This window comes from Gymnoscopelus microlampas, assembly GCF_963454915.1.
Source record: "Gymnoscopelus microlampas genome assembly, chromosome: 20".
NCBI lineage: Eukaryota > Metazoa > Chordata > Actinopteri > Myctophiformes > Myctophidae > Gymnoscopelus > Gymnoscopelus microlampas.
Genome location: NC_139957.1, coordinates 19,308,264 through 19,331,097, shown reverse-complemented (window position 1 = coordinate 19,331,097; position 22,834 = coordinate 19,308,264). Strand labels below are relative to the sequence as shown.

Here is a 22,834-nt window from a genome sequence, read left to right as displayed (position 1 = left end):
TTACTTTCCATTAAATGGAAAAGAATAACCTGTGTTTTAATGGATCCAATGTAGTCATTATTTAGTCACAAGCTCTTGTTAATACTTTTCATTGATTAAATATTTATAAAACTCACAGACAGACTAAACCAATTTCAACCTGGTGTCCCTATTTTAGGCATGTCATTGTAATCTGCATTTTTCTACCTAAAAGGAAAACGCTGATCTACAGTTCAAGCTCGCAACACATCATTATGTGACGCATTGTGAGCTTGTTGATATTTGCGCCTCTTTTGTGTGACACTGTCATACGACGAAATATAAAATGGGGCATTCATTTATGAAAAAACAAAAGAAATATGGAGATACAAGGTTTCTTCCCAATAGTGACAATATTATTTTGACCAGATGTAATTTTCCCCTCTTCCCATAGTACAGAACATGCAACGGTTGCATTGCAACCCTCATAATTTTTTGTAAGTTATGTACATAGTTTTGCTGTTACTGTTTCCAATTTGTTTTTGTTTTTTTAATTGTTATTACGTAATACGTATGAGATGTACAAATATAATTCTTTTGCTAATATATATATCATGAAATTAGAAATCTTAGATTCAAAATGGAAAATCAAATGAATGAAAAATTTGATTCAAAACATACTTTGAGTATTGATAGGTGAGACTCCACAAGTCTAATTCATTTTAGTACTGTTAAATTGATTTTCTCAGCTTTTATTTTTTATTTTTTTGTGATAAGTGAATCGTGGTTAAAATGTCAGCTGACCTAAATGGAGGCCTGCAGAACAGCTTTAAGGTGGATGGTTTAAACTTCACTGCACAGCCCTACATGGTGTTGTTTTATGCTTTTATTTCTGTTTCAGTTTTAAAAGAGCGGTTGTAGGTGTTTCCAATGGTGCTAAACATTTTATTTAATCAAGAGGAAAATATATTTGATTGGAAGAGAAATAAAACTTGTATGGACAATGACTGTTTTTAAGTTCCTTGTAGTAAATGGGGATAAAGCACTATAATTTCACTCATAAAATATATTAACAAAGGCATTTTAACTTTGTACTTGGAGAAAAAAAAGTAACAATAACATTTAATGAAAGGTTTCCTATATTGTTTTAGCCTAGAGATTGCTGTAGTCGGTGCTTATCTGTGGGGAAAATATTCATAAGGAAAGAAAATCAGTAATAACTTACTGTAGCATAATGTATTCTTAATACACATCGCATCTTAATCCAACATTCCATGCCATAATATCCTCCATGTCTGTTTTTTAAAAACAATTATTTTTATTTTTATTGATGCATACCTTTTCTTTTTTGTTCTTATTTTTATTTTTGTTTTTGTTTTTACTGACAACAACATAACATTTCACTGTTCAAGGAAGGTCAGTCCTATATTAAGTGATGCTGTTCAAAGACACCATCTGTGACTTCCTTTCTGTCATAACTGTTTATGACCTATGATTCTTTCCAAGACCAGATCATACAGCAAATGTAGCAGTCATTCTCCACTTTTACCCCATACTTGTGTTTAGTGTCCAGAGAGAAGATAAAGGCTCCTTATGTACTTGTGCTGGAGAACACTTGAATAAATGTGTTGTTTTTGTGCAAAAATACCATAGCTCTTTGTTATTATTCATTTTCATGTTAAAGGTAGGGTAAGTGATATTTTGTTTTAAAAAAAAGTGTTTTGCTAAAAGGTTAAAGCTCTATATTCTAATAGTTTCATTGCGATAAGAGCGATGTGTGTTCAATAACAGAAGTCTCCCTGTCTCTCCAGCTCTTCAATTAACAGAAAATACATTTACCAGGTGGGTTACAAAATGTCAGCCAATCAGCGAGTACTGATTGAGAGTACTGATTTATCAGCTACATTTTTATAGTGTTCCAGTTCCAATTTTGTTTGCTCATTTCTTAGTGCACTCACTTCCAATTTCACTTGTTTAATCTTTATCCTGTGTGAGTTCTCTATCCTGATTGGATAAAATTGGTATCCCAACCTGAAAATTCATTTTCTGTTTAATTAAGAGCTGGAGAGACATGGAGACTCCTGTTACTGCTGAACAAACACTCTATAGCAATGATTACTATCAGAATATAGAGCACTTAACACTTATTTTAACAAAAGAAAATTACATACCCTCACCTTTAATTGTTTTAACTAATCTCTGAGTAAAGATTAGACTGTAGACTGTTGATTGTGGTCCCGCAGCAATGAAAAAGGTTGAGCATCAGTCTTGCCATGTCTGCTGATTAAGCGACTTTGGGTTTTTTTTGGGCTTGTTTCTAATGTTGTTTAAACCAGTGATTCTCAAACATTTTCATGTCAAGAATGGTTCTTATAAGAATCTTATAAAGAGCATTAATGAGCAACAATAATATTAAGATGAAAATGGGGGAAATGCTTCAAGACATTTGAATACAATTAAAAATAGTCACTAAAGAGCTAAGAAAATAGAAAAATAGATGAAAGTATGAGGATAAAATGACAGGGCAGGAAAAATTATGAATTAAAACCTCAACAAAAAAGGAATTCAGAGTTGTAGCAGACCTGCAGTTTTCTCAAGATTCAAGATCTTATTTGTTACATCCCATAATGTACAGGTACTGTACATGAGAGTAAAATTGTTAGATTTTTGGCTCCTTAATACTATAACAACAAGCCAAATTAGGAGAAAAAAAAGAAGCTCACGTCCACTGATCCTCTGCATTGTCTGTACAACTCTCTGCAGCGCTTTGCAGTTGAGGGCAGTGCAGTTCCCATGCCAGGTGGTGATGCATCCTGGGTGGTGCCTCTGTAGAAGGTCTTTAGGATCCTGTGACCCATGCCAAACTTCTTCAGCCGCCTGAGGTGAAAACGCATTGCTGTGCCCTTTTCACCACAGGACCAGTATGCATATCCTAGGAGAGGCCCACAGTGATTTGAATGCAGAGGAAATTGAACTGCTGATTCTCTACAGTTGACACATTGACACTGATGGGATCCAGCCTTCCTCCACTCTTCTTGTAGTCCACCATCAGCTCCTTGGTCTTGTCAATGTTGAAAGAGAGGTTTTTCTTCTGGCGCCATTGTGTCAGGCTGTTGACCTCGCTCCTGTAGGCTGTCTCTTCACTGTAATGCCTATCATTGTCATGTCATCTGCGAATTTAATCACCACAACTAGGAGTTTGTTCCAGATAGTGGTGCATGAAAACTAAATGCTGCTTCTCCACCTTAGTTATGATTCTGGGTACAGAATACAGATAACAGTCCTGACACACACACACACACACACACACACACACACACACACACACACACACACACACACACACACACACACACACACACACACACACACACACACACACACACACACACACACACACACACACACACACACACACACACACACACACACACACACACACACACACACACACACACACACACACACACACACAGTAGATGAAAAAAAGGGTGGTTCCCTGCAGCCTCTACTATCAAAGCACTGGATCAAAGATGTGAAGATGATCCCACAGAGTCTGGGCATAAAGGGAACATCATGTTTTTTTAAAGAACATTTACAAATATTCCTATTTTATATCGTTTAACACTTAACATAAACAATTAAAATACTAGATTAGGCTATTTATTTTTCTTATTTACTATCATTAATAGTCAAGCCTATGTAGCTTGCAGTTCACTTGACTAGCCCATACAGGAAATAATGCTGTTTGAATTAATACAAATATACACCTATATCATAGGTGTATATTTGTATTCATTAAAACAACTATATCGCATTCAAAATAGATTACAAATGATTTATTATACACCCTCATTATGTTATTCCTCCCAGTTCACACCCACTTTCTCTAATAGTGGAACCACCTCTCAGTGGACACGCCCTAACTCCAAGGCAATTGGTTTCTCTGGCTACAGAGCCGGCTCTAGATGCTGGTGATTGGAGCATCTCTCTCCGTCTTGCAGCTCTGGGATGCTGCGATCGGCTGCTGGTCCCACGGAGGCATCTGCTGTGTATCCTTGTACGTGCTATACGGATTCTGTAGCATACTGTGATTGTCACACAAAGTAACCATAAAGACGCCTGGAGCAGTAGGCCCATAGAACAGGTATGTGGTACCCGGCATTGTTCTAGCAGGTAGTGTTAAGTTTAGCTTGGTTTATTAGTCCATACAGCGGAGATCTCTCAGTTGCAGCGATCTGGACACTCTGTTACCCATTATCCTAGCCCTGGTCCAGAGCGTTAGTGAGTTCTCTCTAACGCCCTGCTAGGCGCGCTGCTCTGCTCATAGACCGAAAATTCCACTGCCGTGCGAGGTCTCCGTCTTTAGTAAAAAATAAACAAAACTACTTCGTTACTCACTGAAACAAACGCTATTTTCTGTTGTTGAAAGTCTATTCTCCAGGGTGGGAAGCGTCTCAGGACCCCACCTTCTCTGTATAATACACTTTTTGGGGAAACAAAATTAAATAGGTCCGCAAGACAGAAATGATTTTATTTACTCCATTGCGCCCTCTACAGATCTGGTCAATGGTAATTTATATTGGCCAGATCTGTAGAGGGCGCAGGTGAATAAATAAAACAATTTCCGACTGGTGGACATATTTAGTTTTCTGCCCAAAAAGTGTATTATACAGAGAAGGTGGGGTGCTGAGAGGCTTCCCACCCTGGAAAACAGACTTTCAACAAAACAAAACAAACTTTTTTTTGGTGAGTAGCGAAATAGTTTTGTTTATTGTTACTAAAGATGGAGACCTCGCACGGCAGTGGAATCTTCGGTCAATGAGCAGAGCAGCGCGCCTGGCCGGGCGTTAGAGAGAACTCACTCAGGCTGTGGACCAGGGCTGCCCATTATACCCACAGCTGCATGTCTGGGTGTCTATAGTGGCTACCCTGCCCCTTGATTGGCAGCCTACATCCTAATAGCCTACTGTTCCTGCCATCATTTCTTGTAAATCGATCACCTCGAGTGCAATCTGGACCACTTGAGAGGGCAGGGGAGATGCAGAATTTTAACGTGTCGCTCCTTTGTGCCATTAGCAACCTGATCTATATTAGAGGAGGGAGGGACGAGAGAGAGAGCACACTGTTTGAAACGCGGTTTCTAGGTCGGTAATGAACATTCTGCAGGATGGAGACCGGTTTCTTTGTGTCAGGGCACATAATGTGTGAAAGTGTCATCTTAATTCCGGTTCAGTAAAATGCCCACAGCGGCCTTCATAAAGATAATATTAAATACAAATCTCCATCATCTTAAATTGCATGCGATTTACGTTTTTGTATTAATTCATTTTAGGCAATAATGCTAAAGCACTGAAAGGTGCGGACATGTTACTAAAATGCAAAAAGTAGAAACGCTAAATTAGATTAAAGCCATTTCATTTGAATTGCTTGGCTAGTGTGTGTTTATAGTAGGCCTGCCTAGCCTATAGTTTCTATTGTTTATTTATCCAATGATCCCAAACGGCAACATCATTTTAAATAGCCTTGGAAGCTTGTATACATTTTTCGCGATTGGCTTATAGTCGCTTCTCAACTTTCAATGTGTAGCCTACACATGAAATGATAACTTAGTTTTAAGGTGTATAGTGTTTTCCCTTGCTCTTCATAATTTAGGAAATGGGCATCTATAGACCTCCCTGTGTAACCTATTAGTGTTTAAATGCGTCTGTGAACAACAAATGAGCGGATGAGCCCCTTTCCATGTCATTTACTGCTTCCAAATCTGAATCTATGGAGTCCATGCGGTAAAGTTGCCGCACCCACAATATATCCACACTGTCTATGCGTGCTCACACCAGCATAGAACACACACATGCATACAGACACTCTCTCACACACACACACACACACACACACACACACACACACACACACACACACACACACACACACACACACACACACACACACACACACACACACACACACACACACACACACACACACACACACACACACACACACACACACACACACATCACATCATTATAGACAAAGGGGAGTGGGAGGGGGATTGGATAATATCTTCATACCATTTTGTTTAAAGACTGACAGAACACATCTTTTTTTATTCTGGTAGCTGCATGGTAGTAGCATAGTTATATAGTTCGTAAAAGTAGACTATGTACCACTCCATCACTGCCCATTGTGATGTTAGGTCACAGGCAGTGACTGACACAGTCTTGTAGCTGATGTCACTTGCACAGCCTGACTGACTGGCCATGCCAAGCACAGAGCAATATCATTGACCATTCTGTCAGCTAGGCTTACAGCAGCCAGTCAAAATGAGGTACAGTAGAAGTTATTTTCTTCTTGTCCTAAATAGTTTATTTTAGGAATCCAGAATATGATGTGTTTTGATTTGTGTTTTCAGCTGAACGTGTTTACTGTTCAGCTGTTCATTTTGGGAAGTTAATAGCAAATATATCTGGGTTTGTCCTTGTCATAGTGTTTTGTTTATTTATTTTGTGATGTACTGTACAGTAATGGGGTTCTTTGGCTATTATCAGTGCTAGTAAGACTACAACACATACAGTACTATATAGTACTGCCAGATTTTGGCTGAAATAATAATCCCATTAATTATCAAAATATATGTGATGACCATTATTATTGAGAATTAATAATAATGTTTGATGATTTGTGGAATATAATTGTTTTATTACACTTGTTGTAGTTTATATATCCATTTAAAACCAATACAGTATTTATCTTCAACTACAGCATGTCTCCTGAAATTAAATGTTTTATTATGCTTACTGTAAATCGCTCTGAATTAAGAGCGTCTGCTAAATGCCTTAATTGTAAATTGTAATATTGCTGATTAAACAAAATATGGTGAATTCATGTTGTAAACTAAAACCAAGAAATAAAACAGATGCAACCACAAAGGATAAATTGTGCGTCCGTACTGACATTCAACAGACACATAACTAAGAAAATTTACATCAATAAAACGTCACAGTAATTAATTACTGTGTTTGTCTCTTCCAGAGCTACAGCCGTCTCTTCCAGAGCTACAGCCATGTCTTCCAGCACAGCAACGAGTCGGATTCTGATAAAGGGTGGTAAGGTGGTGAATGATGACTGCACCCTGGAGGCTGACGTTTACATTGAGAACGGAATCATCCAGCAGGTGGGGAAGGAGATGATGATCCCGGGTGGGGCCAAGGTGATTGACGCCACAGGTAAATTGGTCATGCCAGGCGGCATCGATACCAGTGTGCACCTCGAAGAGAACTTCATGAATGCAACCACAGCGGATGACTACTACAGCGGCACCAAGGTAGGGAGACCCTGGCTGGATGTCAACTTTGAAGGGATGTGAAAGAAAGAACGCTAACTTGAAAAAGAAAGAAAAAAATAGGCATGAGAAAAAGACCTGAAAATACCTGAAAGTGAACATTTTATGTCTTATGAAAACAATACTACAGCAGCACAATGATAGGAAACATGTTGGAGATTGCCTAGAAGAGTTGAATGCCATAAAAGGGCCATATATCATTTTGAATATCAAACTTCAACAGCTTGGTTGAATACTCGATTCTGATTGGCTCATCAAGGCTTTCTGCACTCTATTTCTGAATAACGGACCACACTTCTGCCTCTGTTTATGTTGCTACGGATGTGATGTCATGGAAATTATAGTTTTAATCTACAAGTGAGTTGCCAAGCTTACAAGAAAATTCCACACAAAGGGTAGAAAATACTGTATGTTGATGCAAATGAACTTTATTGAGAGCCATCAAGAGAACAGGCCACCGCAATCAATCACACATGTTGTCAAATTCCGTTCTAACCTCTGTAGCTCATTACAGTACTTTAAACACATATACTGTATAGGCATAACTTAAAGGGGAGTATTCTCCCCTAGTCAAAAAGACGCTGGCTATTATTTGGGAACACATGCAGGCCTGGAATTTCGTCATTTTAGGGTCAAGGCCACTTGGCCTTTGGTGTTGTACATTTTTTGAGAGCACAAAGGCCAAATGCCATGGCAGGAAGGCCATCAAATAAAACAAGATTTTAGTCCATTGAAAGAACTAGAAGCTCGGCCCTGCTACGCAGGGCCTCGCGTCTAGCCCGCCGCCACGCCCACGTAGCGCCCGCAGCCACTTGGCAGCGCATATAAGTGGCATAGCGTCATGAGGGCCAGTGGGGCCGTGGCTCGGTCAGTGAAGACCCTGTAGCGCGGATGATATGTGGCATAGAGGGGCAGATTTTAAATCTCCAGAGGAAACATCCGTGGGCTACCATTGGTTCAGCGATGTGTGCGGGCGCCCTGCGGGCCCTCCTCCTCCACCAATGTGCAGTATTGAGAGCCCTGACGTCACAACATTTGGAGCGATGGGCACTGCACTCTGGTTGGTTAGGGTACACCTAGGGCCCAGGTAGAACCCAGTTAAAGCCTGCATGGGCAAACCCAGTTAGGACCCGCCTTGGTCCCACATAAACGTGGCTAGTTGGGGCCCACCTAAGGGCCAGGTAGAAGCGACTTATAGCCCGCATGGGCATCGCAGTTAAGACCCACCTCGGCCCCACATAGAATTGCCTAGGTGGGGCCCACCTAAGGGCCAGGTAGAGTCGATGGGGACCCCCCACAGGCCAATGTTAAAATGGTAGCACTTGTTCCTCAACATAGTGTGAATGTGCGTGCAAAGTTGACCACAATCGGACGCTGCATTCATGATTTGCGGCATTTTGTGCAAACTTTAGATGTGAATCGTAGCCAATCGGGATGGAATATGAAAGATTAAACAGATCCGTCTTGATCACATGACTATAGAGATCATGTGTACCGATTTGCGTGAAATGTAGATAAAATCGGAAGGAGTAATGTAAAGAAATATGTTGTACATAAGTCGGCCTCCTGGTGGAGCTAGAAAAGGTAGATGTGAGAAATGCAGGGGAAAGGTTTTTCCTTGACCTCTAGAGAGTGCACATACAAAGTTTTACACAGATTGGTGCAGGTATAGGTAAAAACACAAATCGGACTGTTATAGCGCCACCATGAGGCTGATTAGAAAAATCTCAAGTGGAATTTCTTGCTCGGCATAGTGGGAATGTGGGTGCAAAGTTGCACGGAAAGTGCATGCTGTGTTCATAATTTGAGGCATTTTGGTCAAAACGGAGCAGTCCTGGAAACTTTGGAAGCCATTTTTAGTCAATCAGGATGGAAAATGAAAAATCTGAAAGACCGTGTTTTTTTTAATGACTATAGAGATACTGTGTATCGATTTGCGCGATGTTAGGACAAAATATGTAGCAGTACTGTGAGAAAATGTGTTTTGCAAAAAGCGGCCTCCTGGTGGCACTATAACAGGGCCATGTGAAAGAAATGGGGCAGAGGTTCTGAATTCCACAGACGGACGGACAGGGGGTAAAACATACTCTCGCGCCATGCCTTTCGGCCTGGCGGAGACAATAAAAAAAGCTAAAGTGAAGGAAAAGACCATTACTGCAACAAAAGTAGTCAACAAACTATACTATAAACTATACATTGGCCACATTGTCAAATAATATAAGAAAGAGGCAAACATGTTGAAAATAGCCGATCTACAAGCTTACAACGCCTCTCAATGTGAGGCGTTGTGAGCTTTGTAGATCTGCTATTTTCACAATGTTGACTTGTGGAACGGAGTCAAACAAAATTGGCGGGGTCCCCAGTTCGAATATGATTATTTGGGGGGGGGGGGGTAGCCACTGCCCTAATCGGACCGAAATGGTCTGAAATTACTACATTACCATAATGCAGGCTAAACGTGCGTTGCACGGGGCGGTCCTGCCATTACGTTAGTTACTGGAGTTGCTGTGGAGCTACACCAGAAGACACACACAACATACACCATCTACAATGGACTAACGGAGCAGCAATAATAACAGTTACCGCACGAACGTGCATTGTTGACAAAGTGATTGCACAGCCGCTGCAGGCATGACAACCACGTTAGCGTTAGCTACATGCCAACTATCACAGCGCCCTGTCCGTCGTCGCTGCGACTGACTGTGATGGCTACAGCCATAGATATATAAACACTACAGCAAGCTCTCTGAGATGCCATTGTCTGGAAACTGCTCTTAGCGTGACACGACCAATGAGAGTGAGCGCTTTCGTTGTTGCTAAGATACGGTGCATGGCACACGGCGTCTCTGCCCCATAGCTTGTAGATCTCTCACACATGATTGGCGTAGGCTGCGTTGCCGTCGACGCTGATTGGCTGCATGTTGCTGTGTTGAAATGGGGTGCCAGGTCTGCTTTGTGTGTAAGCGATTTTGGGCTTTTTTGGGCGCGCTTTTGGGCTCTTTTCCATAGAGCATGGCAGGGCTTGTTTCTGTCCCGTGACGGATGTGGCAAAGAAGGTGCAAAACGAACCATCCGGAAGTAAAGTGCGAGATGAAATATATAGCACTTTTTGATTATTAGTGAAGGAGACAGATGTGAAGGTGGAAAATGGAATGTAGGAGATTATATAGTTTTTCATGAGCGATTTTTGTAGCAAGTTGTGAGTGAATTGGGCCACTCCTGTGGGCGGGGGGCTGATTAGAACCATTGGGGTTTGGGAAGGAGACGCTCTCTGTTTGAGTGGTAGGATTGATCGAATTTAAGGGTTAAGGATGATTTTAAATTTAATATGTAGACTATCTTACTATAAATAAATGATGGTATTTACAATCTGATCCATGCTCAGCCATGCACCAATCAAAGTTACTAGATTGGTTTAAGGATGGGGATTCAGTAGAGTTAAGAATTCAGAATCTCAACAAAAGACGCTGGTGTCTACATGACAAGAAAGAGACACTGGTGTCTACACATTGACAAGAAAGCGACAGAGGAGAAAGTGGTACAGTCCGCTGGGGCATTAAGGCCACTATGGCCTCAGGGCATGCCATTTCTTTGAGGGGCACAAGGCCAAACTGAGGGGCAACGACGGCCTCCCTGAAATTCCTGCTCTACATGCAAGGTTTGCAGTTTCTGTAACAGTTGTTGTTTTCCGGGGTAGGGTTGTTAGCCCCAGGCCCAACCCCCAACCTGGAGGACCAGTGCGTCCCGGTTGGGCCTTATGCCCCAACCGGGACGAAGACGATAAGTAAAGTAAGTACATGCAAGGTTTCACAGTCCTTCCAGCGAACCTCCTTGTTTATGTTAGATGAATATGCTGTTCAAGATACAAAGAAGCACATGTGGTTGACTTAACATTGTAAACTGCATAACATAGTTAGATAGGCAATTTAACTTGCATGATGGTTATACAGATACAACATTTTCTATCAAAGCAGAATCTTGCTAGTTAATAAAATAATAGGTAAGAAGAAAGCACTGAAGCAACTCGGACAATTGGAGCCTTTTCTGCTTTAATGGAGCAGGGTGCAAGGAAAAATATTTTTAAATTAATATTTTGGGTGAAAATATTGATTTATTGATTTATTGAACACCCTTTACGTCTGTGTGTTGATTAAAAAAATATTGAACCAATGAAAAGTATTAAAAAGCGCTTCGGACAAAACCAGCTAACTCCATTGGATCCTCAAACTTTCTGCTTAACCAGCTAAGTCCACCAAAGGGGGGTGGAGTTAGCTGGTTTTGCTGACTCCAGGCTCCACCCCCTTTTGACCTCCAACCTCATTGTGAGCTTGGAGGTCCATTTAGCTGTTCTTATCAATGATGAACAAAACCTCCTAACTCCACTTTTTGTTTTGTTTTTGTCATTTCCTGAAAAATGAACATTTTGGAGTTAGCTGGTTTCTGCCCGACAGCAGAGATATCCATGTTCCTCAGCATCTCCCCAAGCAGAATTGTCTAGATAGTATTAAAGGCACTGGAGAGAGAATTTGAAGAACACAATAGTCACGGTGTGCCCGCCCCGGCGCCCCATCCAGATGGGAGTTGGCCCATTGCAGTAGATAGCCAATAGCACCATCAGCACCCTTATGAGGCTGATAAGTAATTTGCAATGGTTCCAGAGAAGGCTTCATGAGTCATCAGAGGTGAGCCAGCTCCAGTTGCTCTTGGTTTTCTTCATGACATAGGAGGTCAGCGGTCATTCAGGTCTTTGGGCCTTTCCTTCTTTGATACTGGAGCCAGACAGGATGTTTTCCACAACGATGGTCCCATGTTAAAAGGTCTTACGGCCCAGTCCTGGGGTTGCTGTGTGTGGTGTACCCCTAAGGATTTTCCCATATGGGATTTCCCCAGATCACTCCTCCTCACCCTGTCCATAGTAGTTTTGTTTTAACTCAGCAGATCTACTTTCCTCCTGTAGCAGTCCTTGTTGCAAAAATGAACAGTCCTCCTCTGGGTACTGATATTTTCAGTGATGCATTATTTGAGGCCAACAATGTTCTCTCAAAATGTGTCACAGAAAACATTCTGGACTGCTTTCATGCTCTCCTTTGTCCATTTTCTTGTCACAGTCCTAATTGCAGGGGGCTGTCTGTCTCCAGACCACAGGAGTATAAAACAATATGTTGTTTATCAATATCACATGCACATATTAGTTGAGTCAGATCCCTTAACTACCCAAAAGCAAGCGGTTGGTTATTGTTGGTGGTTTAGTGGGACAAGTCCATTGTCTCTATTATGTCTTTGTGTAGCACTTAGTACAATGGAATAAAATGAGCAACATAGTTAAAATTAACATCATAATAGTAGAAACCAAGAACTAAATAAACACAAAATACTAAAATAGAAATAAATGTATTTTTTTTTTATATTGTGATGTTATGTGGTATCTAACTGCTTGTAAATTCTATTGTTTGTCAGCATGATGTTGCAATTTGCTCTCGATGCTGTAGCAAGCACAAGGCAACACCACTTCCAGACACACTAGAGTCAGCATGATGACTTACAAGGGCTACCCCCATTATTCTTCAGAGCCACAATGATGAGTCATGGTTCTGTAGCTCTCAGAAATGACAGAAGCTGGGAGCATAGTATTTATGTTTCAAGAGAGACACGTCAGGAGGGCCCATTCACTGGAATGAGGGCCGGTATACACTGGTGACAACAGAGGGTTACTATTCTCTACCTCTCCCCGCCCCTCATCCCTCGCTCTACCCTGCCCCTCTCCCCCTACAATCCATTGCTGCCGCATATTCGACCAAGTCCGGAGACAAATACGGATCGGCTTCGGTTTCCATGGCTACAGGGGGGCTGCTGCGAAGCCCTTTTCACTTAACGCAATTGTGCTAGGAAACAATAGTTCTCAGACAACCCCCCCCCCCCCACCCCCACCCTTAGACACTACTCTACTCTCTAGGTCAGCTGACAGATGCTCAGTGAAGCATGCACTTATACACAAAATAGTTTATCCTTGCTTTTGTAACTATTTCTGAGCACTGCTTGGGTTATTAAGATATACTGTAGTTGGTACTGGGAGCAGTTAAGAATTATGTGGTGTACATCACAGGGCAGATGATTGCGGCTATAAAAGTGTCTTGATTACTCACCATTATAGGAAGTAGCTCTTTAACCACCGATAGATTTACAGGTTTACTATAGCAACCTCTCTGTACACACATGAGATGGGGCTGCGGTGACAATTTTGATACACCCAAGAGCTTCACATTCACAATTCAACAAAATACAGGACATAATAATAAAAAGGTATTTTAGCTATTTTAGAGATTTTGAAAGATTTGCCCCTGACATGGCCAAAATAGGGACACCAGGTTGAAAGTTGTTAAAAGGTGAAAATCGAAGAAAACCGTAGGAATGTTTTACTCCATACATTCCTAAAAAGCATAGCCTAACTTGTCGAGTAATTCAGTAGTTGAGATTTAAATTTGGATTTATACATCATTGATATGTTATAGATGACTGACATCCTAGATGACTGACATCACAGGCTGCACAAATTAAGTCCGAGACCCACATTGGAGCCACGCTGTTCCCACGTGGATCCAGAGATCCACGTTTTCAATTTTTCTTCCAGTTTCAGTTTAGAACACAAAATAATAAGGCATAACAAGTGAGACATTTTCACACAAATGTGGACAATAGTAGACACACCGTAATGTGCCCAAATGTCTGAATGTTACTGTATGTGTATGTTTCCTCTAGGCTGCTCTGGCTGGTGGCACCACTATGGTAATAGGACATGTGCTACCAGAGAAGAATGAGTCTTTGCTGGAGGCGTATGACAAGTGCCGCAGCATGGCAGACCCTAAAGCCTGCTGTGACTACGCTCTGCATGTGGGAGTTACTTGGTGGGGACCCAAGGTATTGTCACACCACACATCCCCCATCAGACATATCATAGATGTCTCTCTACAAACAAGAATCAGAACTCATACAGTGTAAATGTAACTAGTGTGAACAAATGGACACTAAAGGGTCACTCTCAGAGTTAAATTAATACCCGGGATCCTACAGTACAGATTGTTTTTGTTTTACAAAGTATATTTGCATATATACGGAATTTGGCATACTGAAATATGTACACACCAAATCATGTACAATTATGTAGAATTAAGCTATAGAAGTATTACAATGCAGGGCTTTTGGCGACACACACACACACACACACACACACACACACACACACACACACACACACACACACACACACACACACACACACACACACACACACACACACACACACACACACACACACACACACACACACACACACACACACACACACTCTACTGTTAGGCACTAACCTGCCTTGTTCTGACAGTACAATACGCTAGATACTGAGGGAAGTGGATTGTATTACTCATTCACTTTCTCATCTTGCAGGTGCGGGCTGAGATGGAGAAGCTGGTGAGAGAGAAAGGAGTGAATTCCTTCCAGATGTTCATGGCCTATAAGGATACGTACATGCTGAGGGACAGTGAACTCTATCAGGTGCTCCAAAACTGTAAAGACATTGGAGCCATAGCCAGGGTTCATGCTGAAAATGGAGAACTGGTGGCAGAGGTAGGTAGCAATCATTTCATTAAGGGACGACTTCACCCATTTTCAACCTATCTTCATACAATTGGTCCTCACCAATGCTCATGATAAAATGGCAACATTTCTTTCTCTACTCGGTCTGTGTCTCATAGGAGGGCTGTGGACACTTCAGAAACACACCTACCAGTGAAATCATCATTAGGCAGTTGTTGTTGTTTTTTAACTCAATATCACATTTTTAGCTTGGATTCCCAATCGATGATGTCACTGGTAGGTGGGTTTCTGAACTGTCCACAGCCCTCCTCTGAGACACAGACGGGGTAGACAAAAATTGTACCATATTATTATGAGCAGTAGTGAGGACCAATTATATGAAGATAGGTTGAAAATGGGTGAAGCCGTCCTTTAACATCTGTTATTCTCCGAATATGTGCCACTTTTCTTTTAATTAAGTATAAACAAAATGTATTTACTGTATTGAGTACAAAAATGTTAAGACAATATACCTCATTAAGTAAATGTTTGCGGAAGCACAGTGAAACCCTCCGTGATTAGCAACCATCAGGGGATTGATCATACTGGAGATAAATATTCTGTGACTACTTGAAAAGGTAAGAAAATCAAAAAATCGCTGGCAGTCAGGGCTTTATTTATTTATTTACTCACTCTGGCAGTGGAAGAGTTAAACAGTTTTGTATCAATTGAATTAGTGGACATTATATAGGTTTTGATTTATGACTTTCTTTTGTCTATTTCCAGGGTGCAAAGGAAGCATTGGACTTAGGAATCAGCGGTCCAGAGGGCATTGAAGTCAGTAGACCTGAAGAGGTGAGAGGCTTATTCATATTTAGATTATTTCTGATTATCAAGACTTTTACTACACTTTCTAACCAAACACAGAAGAGAAAAGAGAAAGAAACGTGGTATAGAAACACATTGTCACACCTAAACCTAACACACGTCAACATCTAACATAACCATTATTAATAGCTGGAGCTGTGTTTCTTGCATTAGTACTGTACCAAGGTCAGTCTAACGCTTGATGACTTTTATCCTTTAGATGTCAGCAAACTCAAAAGACCCGATATGCTGCATGATCACATCACAATGTTCTTTCCTTTAACAGTTGGAAGCAGAGGCAGCCCACAGGGCAATTACCATTGCCAACAGGGTGAGAACAATCTCTAGCACATTAATAGAAGCCCATAATAAAAGACAAAGCATAACATATCCTCACAACTTATATGTACTTTTTTATTTTAGGCCCATTGTCCCATCTACCTGGTTAATGTGTCCAGTATGTCTGCTGGAGATGTTGTGGCCACAGCCAAGATGCAGGGTAAGGCTAACGTATTTAACTATTTCCATGTGAAGAATGTCATTCCTCCACATTGAGATATCAATGCATACTTATTTCATACTTACAGATATGAAAAAAAAAAAATGTTGTACAATTAAACCTATTAGTCATCTTATATCAATACATAAGAATATTGATTACCACGTCTTGAAGTTGATTAACTTAACAGGTAGTCATTTATTTGTAAAATATCTAAATTAATAGTTTTAATTTAGATATTGAGTGTGTTTGCACCTTTTTGCACCGTCTGATGCACTGGTCCCCCACACCATGTATTTCTAGAATATTGTATCATGTGCTGTGATCTATTGACAGGTAAGGTTGTTCATGGGGAAACAACCACAGCGCATGCTGTGCTGAACGGTTTACAGTACTATCATCAGGACTGGGCCCACGCTGCTGCCTATGTTACTGTACCTCCCCTCCGCCTGGATCCAAACACACCAAATTTTCTAATGAGCTTGCTAGGAAGGTAAGCAAAGGCAGAGATTACTGAACGACAGAACCCCCCACTTCTGGGACGAAGAAAAAAGAAAAAGAGAAAACCTCGGGTGGAAAACGGAACGCTCGTCCTAAAACACACTGCCCCATTTTTTTCCGCGGACCGAGGCCGCTGGATTAGACCCGGGGCGAGGGTGTTTTAGGACGACGGTTCTTGCTATCCATTTCTGAATGGAGAGGTGCGCGATGGAGAGACGTTTCCTTTTTGCCACACATCTACACTTCATGGAGTACATTTTTTTGTACCGAATTAACCGAATTAAAGTAAGAAAAACCCGAAATCAAATCTGCTCTCTGCGTCCCTGCTCTCACCCCTCCTCTCTCCACAGTGACACCCTAAATGTTGTGGCGTCTGACCACCGGCCCTTCACCATTAAACAGAAGTCCATGGGCAAGGACGACTTCACAAAGATCCCCCATGGGATCCCAGGCATCCAGGACCGCATGAGCGTCATCTGGGAGAGAGGAGTGGTATGTGTAAACCTTTTGTTCTCCCTTAGATGTGAGAAAGCAAACTCCTCAAAAAATATCCAACATAGCTGAATGGTTAGGGTGCATACAACATGGGACCAAAAAGCCTTCTTCAGCATGTCCCCAGTTCCAAGGAAGAACCTCCACCTAGAACTCTTTAACCATAGGATGTACAATCACATTTTGTTTCCCTGGATTCCGGGGCTCATGACGCAACTCCACATATAGGCTCTACCTACTTACGCCTGAGAAGATTTTCTGACATTTTGCGTTTTTCTTCAAAACATACTTTTTGCTAGTACTCACACAGATTGTGTCCAAAACTACACAAATTGGTACACATTATCTCTGTAGTAATGTGATCAAGATTTTTCTGTCCGATTTTTCTAATTTCTTTCTGATTGGCTGCAATTGGCTTTCAAAGTTTGCAGGAGGGGCCCGTTTCACACAAAATGCCACCGATCACGAACACAGTGTCCCATTTGCTCCAAATCTGAATCATACATTTAGGGGCCTCTAAACAACACAGAGCAAAAAGTGCACTTACCCCCATAGCGGGTGCCACACATGCTAAATCGCTGCACCCCATGACACAGCATTGGGTAAACTGCGCTTTTCTAGTTGTCTCTATAAGAATCCCTTGGGTATACCTAGGCCCTCAGCCAATTATTATGTGTACCGTTTAGCCACAGACCTTGGTATCATGTGTTCAAATCTAGCTCATGGTTGCTCAGTGTTGTGTGTCCCTCCATCATTCCTTCCCGTCTTGCTACTGTGCTGCATAAAAACAAAAATGTCTCAAACTAACTTTTCCATCTGTGACCACGCAGCTAGTGTAAACCAGTGGTTCTCAAACTTTTTCATGTCAAGGATCAAGGACCCCCAAAATGATATGTATTTGGCCGCGGACCCCCATCTAAAAATGTTTTGTTCCAGGGACCCCCCAGAAGCAGAGATTTGAGTTACAAATGTTCGCTTTAAAAAATATATATTCAAAGATTTGCACAAATGTTCAAGATTTTTCAAAAATAGCAGATCTACAAGCTCATAGCGCGGCACTCGGTGCCGCGCTATGAGCTTGTAGATCTGCTATTTTTGAATAGCCAAAGTATAAAAGGTCATAATTATTGTGATGCTATATTAACACATTTGGCTGGGTACCCCCTGGAACCCCCTCAAGTACCCCTGGGGATCCCCGGACCCCACTTTGAGAACCAATGGTGTAAACCACTCAATCAATCGTCCCTAAATCTTCACGCGCAAACCAAGAGCCAGTTGCAGCTTTTCACGTATTATGTGCTTGTTTTTAAGAGGTTAACCCCGTCATGTGCCCTAGGTCGGAGGCAAGATGGATGAGAACCGGTTTGTAGCAGTCACAAGCTCGAATGCAGCAAAGATCTACAACCTATACCCCAGGAAGGGCAGGATAATTGCCGGGGCAGACGCTGATGTGGTGGTCTGGGACCCCGAGGGATCTAAGTATGGAACTCTATCCATCCCTGAATCGACAGTCTTGTCTCTCTGCTGTAGGATCTATCATATATCATGTTTTCTTGTGTAATACACTTCAGTGAAGAGAGTAATGTCTTTTTTACCAGTTGTTATAGTTTGAGATCCCTGTAATTTACATATTTTATTGCTTTTAAATTTCAAAATATAGCCCAAGACATATTTTTACTATTGGCCTATACCTACAGTATGGTTCTAGTCTTACTTTAAATTGTTTTAATCTTTAGTTATCTAAATTAATCCTGTTCTCTACAGGACCATCTCAGTGGAAAACCAGTTCCAAGGGGGAGATATGAACCTGTATGAAGGACTCCGTTGCCATGGTGTACCCCTAGTTACCATAAGCCGTGGCCGGCTGGTTTATGAAAATGGCATATTCACGTGTGCAGAGGGCTCCGGAAAGTTCTACCCACTCAGAACTTTCCCAGACTACCTTTACAAGAAGATGGTCCAGAGGGAAAAGGTACAGTATCATCAGATATACATCTGCAGTGCTCAAACTTAAAAAAGCCATATTGTAGATATGGCATGCAGAGGCATCCTAAATGAATACAGACACATTTACGGTATATTGTAGACATTAGGTGCAGTGTACCTTAACACATTAAGACCTGAGGCCGTTTCTAAAAATGTCTTCTAAATCCTAACAGTTTTATGAAAAGCGTATGTTGCTATATCAGTGGTGCTCAAACCTTTTCATGTGAAAGACCCCCAAAATTATACGCATTTGGCCGCCGACTTCCATCTCAAAATATTTTGTTCCAGGGACCTCCAGAAGCAAAGATTTGAGTTAAGAAATGTTCTTTTTCAAAGCTTTAAAAATAAACATATTTAAAAAGATTTGCACACATTTTCAAGATTTTTCAAAAATAGCAGATCTACAAGGTGATTGCGCTGCATGAAGTGACACGCTATGAGCTTGTATATCTGCTATTTTTGTATGGCCAACCAATCAATGTGCTATATATATAGCTAAAATCTAAAATGACACAGATACTTTCCCGGAGTGAATGACTTGATAACATTTTTTCTGAAAAAAGTAACCTATCAACGATAGCACAGTTGCTGCCTGATACTGATGTGCACGCGTGTGTGTGTGTGCGTGTCACTCACCTCTGTACATGTGTGTGTGATCCATCAGTGCCAGGTTCAGGCTGTAAAAGCTGTGGAACGAGAGCCCTACACAGGTGATGTTGTTCCAGTGACCAACTCAGGAAAGAAGGACTTTGGGGCTTCAGACCTGGACACACCCACACGCCCCTGTACCAGGCATGGGGGGGTGAGAGACCTCCATGGGTCCGGCTTTAGTCTTTCTGGTAAGGCGTAATACATAAACAGAAACTCCCCATGTCCTAATATGCACTGTCAACAAGCTGTAGCACCTTATCAGTGTAGGTCCGTAGGAGATGAGCAAGCCTCTTAAAAACCTGGTAGCAATCAGAACAATTGCTTGCAGGTGTTGCTTGCCGCACCTCAGCAGCAACAACCCCTGTTGTAGCTGCTGCTTACAGCTGACACCCAAATCATACACCGCTGCCACACTCATGCACCAATCTATTAGTGCAAACTATAGATGTATTATTCTATTGTCAAATAATTTAAAATCCCATTTCCTATTTGTACATGTTTCTGTGAAAGAAATAAGGAACTAAGGAGGAGTAAACATGATGAAGTTTTAACAGACATTGAAAACAATACTTTTACAACTTGCCTTACAACTATCTGATTTCACTGAGCTTCTCTAATATACAAGACCTGTTAACTCTTTTGATCTGTGATCAGAGGATGTGATTGCATCTGTGTATGGCTAGTGATTGTTGATTAACCTTGTCTGTTCTGCTGATCAATTAGCAGTAAAGACCTGTGAGGAGTAGTTCACCCAAAAAAACACATATTTTCTATCAATTACATACCCCATGAAGCCTTGAACTCCTTGGTAGGAGACTGAAAGAGTCTTCTACTGACCGATGACCCAGTCATCAAATTATTGGCTCAGGAATGCCACAAAAACAACATGAATTCAAGGCTTCGTGGGGAGTGTAATTAATAGAAAATAAGTAATTGTTTGGGTGAACTACTCCTTTCAGTAACAGCAGTGTTAATTTATCCATTTTGAACACTGAATAGTCTCGCTTAGCCAGACAATCAGAGTTCTCCACCTACGTCTTTGGACATCCAAATTCAATTAATTGGCTCAAACTGGGTGGAAACGATTAAAGAAATTTGAAAAAAACCCAAACAGAATTGCTGGGGCACCGTTAGCTTGCTGGTTAAGGCGAGTACCATATAGGCTCTGATTCCCAAGCCCGGCGGACCCTTGCTACACGTCGCTCCTCGACTCTTTGTAATTTAGGGGTGCCGTGGATAAAAACATTATGTACAGGGATGCCCTGAGCCCAGGGTGGCACCTGTCATTGGGGGTGTTGAACGGGAAGAGTAGGACAGAGGTACTGTGTCCTCCTGTTGCAGACTTCTCACTGGCAGGTGTGGCAACACAGACATTTGTAGGGAGGGATAATCGTCATAATAACTAAATGTTGTGTGTACGTGTGCGTGTGAGCATGTGTGTATCGTATGTGTGGTGGGGGGTGTTTGATTTTACACCATTATCTTAATTTTTTTATTGCGTGCTTTGGTGCCGTTGACTCTTTTAGAGATAATGTATGGTACGGGTGAGATGGTACCTTTTAGGAAGCAAGTAATGTAATGCCCCAACATCTGCAGTGGATTTGTATCCAAAGTTTTACTTAACCTTGGAGACTAACACAGTCCCATTACCCATTCTTTGTCAGGCTCCCAACTTGATGACAAGATTCCAAAGAGATCCTCAGCTAGGATTCTGGCTCCTCCCGGGGGGCGGTCCAGCGGCATCTGGTAACTATGGTAACCAATGGAGGTTCCACAAAGCAGAGCACGAAGCCGGAAGGAAATGTCATACGGCCCAGCAAGAAAACCTGAGGAGGGGAGTTAAGGTCACATTTTTACTTTGGATTCAACACAGTTATTTAGGGCAGGGTCAGTGGAACATTATACTGTAATACTGTATGTGTTAGCCAAGAATACTGACTAAATGGATAAACATAACAAATTTCAGTTAAATGTTAACCAAATGACAGCAGCAGATAACAGGTAGTTAATTTGGCCACTGGATCAGATTAGTCGAAGTACTGTATACTGTAACTTACTAATAGTTTTAGGGATATGAGAGCGAGTTGGTTTCTGCATTATGATTGTTTTACCTCACTGTTAAATACGACTTTGCACTTGTATCATGTACTACTTAGCTGCCTTTTTTTTTTACATGATTTATTGTGTCACAAATGGAGTCTTTCTACTGCAAGCCATTGTGAAATAAATGTCATAAGTCACTACAAAGGAACTGACATGACTTTAATATGGCATCACTAAATACAAAACATATGGTTACAATTAACCAGCTGTTGAAAAGCATTTGAATACAGGCTGGAATTTCTTTTTTTATATGTCTATTTATTTATTTTACTATGTCGTATTGCTCTTCCGGAATATTGTATTTAGCAATCTTTAAATAAGTATGATGTCTAAGTATAGTAACTTAACCGTTTCAAAATAGCATTCCAAAACATGTTTACAACATTGTACACAGTCTACCATTATTCTTCATTACCCACACCACATGTTAATGAGTCTATGGTGTGCATGCTAATACATACTGTATAAGCACTTAGTCATACAGTAGCCTATGTTGTGGCATAGCCATAACTCACAATTTCAACACTGGAATTATGCAGCATTCCCAGGTAAAAATGCTAGTAATGGTAGTAATTTTCCACTGTAAGGAAAACTCACACCACCCACAAACTGCCTTTATCTCACCATAGTAATCATCTCACACTCCACACACATATACTGTACTGTACCACCCCATCGACCAGTCAGCATAGATCATGTTGACAACTGTCATATTGTTTAGACAGAGTATTCTTTTTTGCAATTTTTATGTTCCTCTGGTCTTGCACTGAAATAGCAGGGTACAATTGTTCCCTCTGACTGTTGTGCTTACTTCCTGGCACTTTCCAATGTAACCTATACCACCACTGTGATGCATACAGAGG

The 22,834-nt window shown here is 41.3% G+C and overlaps 1 protein-coding gene across 1 annotated transcript; it reads left to right on the top strand.

The window, feature by feature from the left end:
* Window positions 1-7,024: 7,024 nt before the first annotated feature.
* Window positions 7,025-21,618, top strand: dpysl5a (dihydropyrimidinase like 5a; the record flags this gene model as incomplete). The annotated part of the gene is made up of 12 exons (XM_084045333.1): window positions 7,025-7,285; window positions 14,060-14,218; window positions 14,744-14,923; window positions 15,659-15,727; window positions 16,026-16,070; window positions 16,163-16,238; window positions 16,575-16,731; window positions 17,090-17,231; window positions 18,568-18,710; window positions 18,996-19,203; window positions 19,888-20,056; window positions 21,533-21,618. The coding sequence occupies 12 exons, from the start codon at window positions 7,025-7,027 to the stop codon at window positions 21,616-21,618; spliced, it is 1,695 nt and encodes a 564-aa protein (XP_083901459.1).
* Between the last annotated feature and the right edge of the window lie 1,216 nt (window positions 21,619-22,834).